This window comes from Diplotaxodon limnothrissa, linkage group LG14 (assembly GCF_057381915.1).
Source record: "Diplotaxodon limnothrissa isolate DT_005_m linkage group LG14, D_limnothrissa_male_GT1.1, whole genome shotgun sequence".
Classification (NCBI taxonomy): Eukaryota; Metazoa; Chordata; class Actinopteri; order Cichliformes; family Cichlidae; genus Diplotaxodon; species Diplotaxodon limnothrissa.
Genome location: NC_140609.1, coordinates 1,034,095 through 1,041,717, shown reverse-complemented (window position 1 = coordinate 1,041,717; position 7,623 = coordinate 1,034,095). Strand labels below are relative to the sequence as shown.

The window sequence follows — 7,623 nt, the reverse complement described above, 5'->3', positions numbered from 1 at the left end:
CTGATGAGGTTATTTTGGTAAGTTCGTTTTTTTGTTTTTGTTTCTGTCGACTTTGAATGAGGTGTGTTTCATGGTTATCTGCGTTGGTAGGACTGTTTTTCTTCTCTGGAGTTAGCTAACTTTGAAGAGCGGGAAAGCCGCATAGAGCCGTAACGTCTTCGCATATAGCTCCATGAATGACAGGTTACTTTCTGCTTAACCGGAGTTGGTGATTGTTGGTAGTAGTGGTAAGACTGACCGACATGGTTTTGGTGATTTTATGAGTGTTTTATGATGCTCTATCTAAAATTCCTGTTTTTGTCAGTGGAGTTTAGTCGCGGGCAACCGCATTAACTGGATTGATGAAAGGTTTAATTCAACTAAACCAGCGTTTAGGGGAGTTAATAACAAGGAGTAAGATAAAATCTGTCACAATAATTGCATGTGCATTTTCTTTTTTTGTAATATATTCACTTAGTTTTCGAATTCAGAATGATTTAGGTGGATAATTGTTCGGGTTATAGTTTCTCTGGTGCTCTGCATTAGGCTGACTAACGGTGCGTTCACACCGAACGCGATAGACGCCCCTAGCTGATCTCGTGCACATTTGCACCTCGAAGCGCGTCCAGCATGAACTGGTCGAGCTTTATATGCAATTTTCACGCGTAAGAAGAAGAGATCTGGGAGGAAGTAGTGCCAGACGGTATGTTATTAAAATGGCAGCTGTCAATCTAGCGTTTGAAGAAAGAGTCTCCCTTCTCTATTTGCTGTGGAGAGCAGAGCAGTGCCTAAAGGACGTCCTCACCGTACCTGGGTCCATCAGGTCTTCCACAAGCGTGAGCAGTTTGGTGAGTTTCACCACTTGCTCCAGAAGCTCCGTCTGGATGACGGCCGCTTTCAGCTGTACCACCTTCTGTCCCTTGCCGAGTTTGAGAAGCTGCTGTCCCGCAGATTTTACCAACTCGAGCGGTAGACGTGATAAGCGCGAATGCACAAAATGCACCACACAAACTGCAGTGCGTATTTTACTTCGCGCTTCAAAGGCGTCAGTCGTGTGAAGTAGGCAGAAAAGCATTTTCTCAATGCAAATCTGCTTCCGAAGTTTAGCTGGACCCCCAGTCGCGCTTCATCGTGCTCCTCCATTGACTTTACATGTAAACCTGAAGCTCTGGTCGCGTCTATCGCGTTCGGTGTGTACGCACCGTAACAGTCTTCACATTTCACAGTATGTAGATATTAACACAAATTTGTCAGAGTAATAACTTTGTTTTAATTAATTTCTCTCCCCAGAAATACATCACAAAATAAAGCCACATTCCCATGCTCTGAGATTCTTATGCACCTCCTCAACAATACATGGTAAGTTCATGTTTGCCTTATTATTATTATTATTATTATGTTATTTATTTATTTTTTTTGGATGATGCAGAAGTTTAATCTCCTTGACGTTTTCTAATGCATATTTCATTTTTTATCAGTGACGTGTATGTGGCAGTGCAAGCATTGTGTTACCAGAGAGAGCAGCAGGTACAAATTACTTCAACATTATAAACTACATCATCATTACGGAATAGGTCAACATTATCTGTGCATATATGTTAATTGTCCGTGCACATTTAAGACTTGGAGTGGACTGAACACTCATGTCTATAAAGCTCATTCATCTCAGTTTACACAGACAGCTTCAAGTTCAGTAACTTTTAAATGTGAGTTATGTGACTGCAGTGACGTCTTCTCTGAGAGAGATTTTTTTGTCCATATTGGAACACATCTGCGAAGTAACGAGACAGGTAGTTGTGTGTTTCTTGGTTGCCCTTTCAAGACAAATATTTACAATACATTTTATACACACAAAAAGAGGAAGCATCATCCACACACACTTAAAGATTTTAAAGCCAGTGTAGTTACACGTGTGGACCCAGTTCAAGTGATAGAGTCCTCTGATAATGTAAGGGCTAGCTGTTCTGAAGATGTATCCTATGGTGAATTTGAAAGTGAGTCAGTGACAGAATGTGATAATAGTGATGTTGAAAATCAGCCCGAACTAATTGAACGGAAATTAGCAGTAATATTGTTGAAATTGGAACACATATTTCATGTTCCAGCAAAAGGATTAGATGAGTTCTTAGAGGAGTTAGTTTTTCTGTTGAGTTCAGCTAGTGTACCTCTGACAAAACGTACAATTACAGAAATTTTTAAGAGCCATAACCTCCATATTAGTCAGGCTGTTATTGAAGAGCTTGCAAATTCTGTATGTGTTTCTAACCCTGTGGCTAAAATATTGGGAAAGTGTGGCCCTCTTGCCACTCCTTATAAAAGAAAACTATACTACATACAAAATTTTAGGGTTGTAGAGCCTGTTGAGTATTTTTTATCGATAGACCAAAGGAAGTCATTTCAGTACATCCCTTTATTACAGTTATTGCAGGAAATATTGAGTCACAATAAATTGCTGGATAGAGTGATTGAAGAACAAATAGCTCAAGAAAATAGAGAGAATCTGAATGGTGATCAGAGGGTTTACAGATCTTTTCGAGATGGGGAGCATTATAAAAGAAATAGCTTTCTAGATGGTGAGAAGTTGAGAATTTCTATTAACCTTTATATTGATGATTTTGAGGTTTGTAATCCTCTTGGGACCTCACGGAAAAAGCACAAGCTTTGTGGTGTATATTGGGTCTTGGGCAATTTACCACCTGGTACTCATTCAGCCCTTTCATCCATTTATTTGGCAATCCTTTGCAAGAGTGAAGATTTGAGGACATTTGGGTTTGAAAAAGTCTTTGATCCACTTTTGAGAGATCTGGTAACTTTGGAGCAACATGGTGTGTTCATCAGTCAGTTGAACGAGTGTATTAAAGGAACTGTGAGCTGCGTCATAGCTGACAACCTAGGAGCCCATGGGCTGGCAGGTTTTGTGGAAAGTTTTTCTGCTGAATACATATGCAGATTCTGTACAGCTAAAAAATCTGAAATAAAGTCAGTGACTGCTGGTGATTTTGAGCATAGAACACCGGAACTTCATGAATTCCATTTGAAGCGTGCACAAGAAACAGCAAGTGCTTGTTGTGGAGTTAAGCGAGATTGTATTTTGAGTAAGAATCTGAGCCATTTTCATGTCACTGCAGGCTACCCTCCAGATGTAGCACATGATCTGCTAGAGGGCATAATACCAGTGGAGCTTGCGCATTGTTTTTCTTTTTTAATCTCTAAAAAGTATTTCACCTTAGAAAAACTTAACAACTTAATCCAAAATTTTGAGTATAAATGGGCAGATAAAACCAACCGGCCTCATGCAATTCCCCAGACTTTCTCATTAAAAAAAAATATTGGTGGAAATGCACATGAAAATTGGTCTCTGCTTCGTTTGTTGCCTCTAATTATTGGTCCACTTGTTCCAGAGGATGAACCTGCATGGCATATTGTTTTGGATCTGAAGGACATTGTGGAGCTTGTTGTAGCCCCTGTCCAGTCTGATGAGTCGATTTCCTACCTTGAGTGTAAAATCAGTGAACATCGCCAGAGATACCAAGAACTTTTTCCAAACAACAGTCTTCTCCCTAAACATCATTATTTGGAGCACTACCCTGCTCTGATTCGGCATTTTGGGCCTCTTGTCCACAAATGGACAATGAGATTTGAGGCGAAACATAGTTTTTTTTAAACAAATTGCTCGCCATACAAACTGTTTTAAGAACATACCTGTTACACTTGCCAAAAAACATCAGCTCGTGATTGCCTCTGACTTGCACTCTTCTGACCATAAGACACCTTTAATGGTAAATGTTGGCTCATCAGTACCAATTGATGTTCTGAAAAGTGATATCGCAGTAGCTATAAAGCAAAGATTACCAGATGAAACTGATGTCCATATTACAAAAAGCGTGTCATACAATGGCATGAACTACAGCACAGGAATGATAGTTGTTCATGGGCAAATATTTGGTTTGCCAGAGTTTGCAGAAATTCTGCAGATTTTTATTTTGCATGGCAGAATATACTTTTTTGTAAAAAAGTTCTCTGCTTGGTATCGAGAGCACTTCAGAGCTTTTGAGCTTGACATGTCACATGCGAGAGAGGTGTCTCTGATTGAGCATGGGGAACTACTCGATGACTACCCGTTAGCTGCCTATTCAGTGGGAGGCCTGCGTCTGGTTACTCTGAAGAGACACACTAACTTGCAGGGTAAACAGGAGTGATGTTTGTAAGTATTTTCCCCCTATATCACCTGGCACAGTAAATAATACATCATACTTTGCAGACCAATTGCTACTTAATTTATTGAGAGTAGATTTCTTTTAAGCATCTTATGCAAGAATTGTCATTAATTAGAAGAATGCAAGACAAATCTGGAAAATGCACTATTCACTTCTCCAGTAAAAAAATTCCTCGAGGCCAAGGTGACATCATCAAATTATCGTTGACATTAGAATTTGTTACACACACTCGCACAATAGTCAATGAGTACATCTTTATTTATTTTTTAAATATTTGATATTTGTCCAGGTCAGCATGATGCCCCAGCCCATAAGACTGAGGATCATTCTCGGAGAAGATGATGCCAGGAAACTAATTTTACCAGCTGGGATATCAGACTCCATTGAGGAATTGTGTCAGGAAATAAAGACAAATTTTGGAGTGCAACAGGATTTTCGTCTTCAATATCAAGATCCTGATTTCGGAAATGATTTTGTAAATCTGACTGCGATCTCTGAAATTAATGATAAAGCAACTTTAAAGGTTGTATACTTGGATAGTGTGCAGTTGCAAAGTTTTACAGAAGATGGAGTGACATGTCAACCAGTGCGAAGTCCAACACATTCCTTTTCAAGCTCTTCAGACACAGACAATACAAGGCCCGTTTCATCGTCAGGTTCATCACCGTCTACAAGACTGTCAGTGTGGCCAAGTGTCTTCACAGTCCCTCGTTTCAGCTATGAGGCTGAACTGCAACTTGAAAAGGCCAATGCTGAGTTCATTGCTGGTGGAACTCATTTGACCCCCTCACCAAAACTGAAATCCCACCTTTTAGAAAGGCTGGCTGAAGAAATAATAAAATTTAAAGTCTATCCAACTGACAATGACCTGAATGAAGTTGCAGAAGCCCTTGTCAAACAGCATCCTTGTCTGAGGGAGCAGGGATCCTTTAATGGCTGTTATGGTTGGAAAATTAGCCTCAAGTATAAAATGGCCAATGTCCGGACCAAACTGAGAGGCCTGGGCTGTGCTGAGGTGTTGGTAAATTCACTAAAGAACAAGGCCCAAGACAAAAGTAAGGCAGCATTGAATGTGAAAAAGCCTAGAAGAGCAGAAGTCAATTACTGTCCGCAGTATCCAAAAGGAGAAACCACTGACAGCCTGGAAAAAGAGAGAATTGCACTGCTTTCAGAGGTTCAGAAGAGAAACAATGACAATATAGTGACAATGAAAATGCAGAAGACTTTTTCGTACAGAAGGCAAGAAGTTATTCAAGGACAGCCCTTTATTGCAGATTTTAAAAGCAGATGGCCAGCTCTGTTCACCGAGAAAGAGGTGCATGTCCTATATGTCTAACTTTTAGAGTGTGTTTATGGTTGACCAGTTATTTCTTGCTTCACTAATATTGACATAACATAGTGATAAAACAGCTAATAATTCCTGGTATGTCCTTCCTCTGGTGCATATTATAAGTGCATTGTTCATGTTTTTCAGATTGACAAGGAATTCCTGCGCATATCGACAGTACCGCTGCTATCTAGATTCTTTTATGAGCTAGACTTGTACACTCCACGCATGATGGAGCTCTTTCGAGGCAAAGGTGGGGTGGCTGGCAGAAAAACGAGACACATCATGGTGGCCATCTCTAAGGTGGGTTAGATCTGTGCTTAAGAACTTTTTATGCCCATAATCTGGCAATTTTATGAGCAAAGATATCTATACATATGGTAGGCAAAAGTCCTAAGAGGTTTTCATATCTTATACAAATTATATAAGCATCAGTCTTATATTAATAAGTAATTGATAAAATCGTATGGTTAATTTTGATCAAAATGGGGGAAAAAAACCCCAAAAAAACATTAGTGTTGCCTCATTTTGTGTCTGATTTGGTTTAGACAGATGTTTTGAGGTGGCTGTAGCTCAGGTGGTAGAGCAGGTCAGCTACTAATCAGAAGCTTGGCGGGTTGGTCCCAAGCTCCTCCAGTGTGCATGCCAAATATCCTTGGGTAAGATACTAACCCCAAGTTGCTCACCGATGCATTCATCGGAGTGTGAATGTGTATGAATGTTAGACAGTAAGCACTAAACCCGGTGGCGCCAGTGTTCGACAGCCTCGACCTCTGTCAGTGCGCCCCAGGGTGGCTGTGGCTACAATGTAGCTTACCATCACCAGTGTGTGAATGTGTGGATGACTGGATATGTAAAGCGCTTTGGGGTCCTTAGGGACTAGTAAAGTGCTATATAAATACAGGCCATTTAAACAGTTTAGAAAAAGTGATTGGGTGAATGAATTGTTGTATAAAGGCAGCTTTGAGTGCTCTGAGTAGAAAAACGCTATATAAGAACCAGTCTATTTACCATGTGGCCTTTTGGACTCTTCCAAACTAAGTATTCCTTTTTCAAACTGCTGCCTAAAAGTTAAATATTGTCATTATGGATTCCCTTTTTTCTTAGGATGACACAATACATGCAAGACGAGCATGCATCCTGAAGTCCTTGTGTGTCTACCTGAATGAAGACCATGAGAAACTTGTGAAGGAATATACGGTCAGTTATATTCACAAGTTGTTCTGTGTTATGTAATTTGCTCCAGGAGTTATGGGTAATTTCGATATATGAAATGGTAAAATGTGACACCACGTGTGAATAAAAGATATTGCAATTGGTCCTTGTTTTGTTTCATGTCAAATTTCTGAGGTGTGAAACCAGAGACATAGAATTTAGTAAATATATCAGCATATTCACGCTGATTGCTGAATTCCTTTATTTTTTTCATATGTAGACTCAAACAAATGTATTATTATATTTTACGTCACAGAACACTGAGGCCAACACTGAAGCCATGGAACAAACTGTGATGGGAGTGTATGTCATACATCAGGAGGGTGCGGAGCCTGGAGATGACCCAGAGAACATCAGTGTCCTGATTGAAGGCGTGGAGGTTCTCACTGGTTTGAGGGGCATTGCAATTGCTTGTGCTCTGTTATTTGGACTGATATACTGTCTGAACCTAAGCTACCCACCGGAGCTCAAATGCACTTTTGAAGTCTTGCAAAAGATTATCATGAAGCTGGATGGACAGAGGTTGTCATCCAAGGCACAGTTTCTAAAAAACAAGCTAATGGGGTGAATGAGCTTGAAACAGACTCAGGCAAGCCAGATATTTTTTTTTCAAGGTTTTTGCAATTCAAATATGTGTTTACTGTTTTAAAGTTTAAAATTGTAAGTTATAAAATGTTCATATAAACTATGTGGTTTGCTCTGCGGCTATTATACAAAGATTGTTTGTTCATAACTTAAAGTCTTATACAGTTTAAGTGTAAACACTGATTTTTGCCAGATGGCAATTGTTACAAAGGCAAATGCACACTGGTTTTCACAAATTGTTTGAGTGGAGCAGTTATGCTCAAAATTGAATGTTTTCTCCACACGTTAAATAGCATAAAG

General features: G+C 39.7%; 1 protein-coding gene across 1 annotated transcript; it reads left to right on the top strand.

The window, feature by feature from the left end:
* The first annotated feature begins 654 nt into the window (after window positions 1-654).
* Window positions 655-7,314, top strand: LOC146618182 (uncharacterized). Its single transcript, XM_085371321.1, has 6 exons — window positions 655-1,338; window positions 1,458-1,506; window positions 4,486-5,511; window positions 5,671-5,826; window positions 6,631-6,723; window positions 6,995-7,314. The coding sequence occupies exons 1-6, from the start codon at window positions 1,316-1,318 to the stop codon at window positions 7,304-7,306; spliced, it is 1,659 nt and encodes a 552-aa protein (XP_085227447.1). The 5' UTR covers window positions 655-1,315; the 3' UTR covers window positions 7,307-7,314.
* Window positions 7,315-7,623: the final 309 nt, after the last annotated feature.

Excerpts from the sequence above, each read along its gene's own strand:
- LOC146618182 (XM_085371321.1), top strand. The coding sequence starts at position 1,316 with ATGCACCTCCTCAACAATACATG. Across the intron at positions 1,339-1,457 it reads CACCTCCTCAACAATACATG|TGACGTGTATGTGGCAGTGC; the intron begins GTAAGTTCATGT and ends ATTTTTTATCAG. Across the intron at positions 5,827-6,630 it reads TCATGGTGGCCATCTCTAAG|GATGACACAATACATGCAAG; the intron begins GTGGGTTAGATC and ends CTTTTTTCTTAG.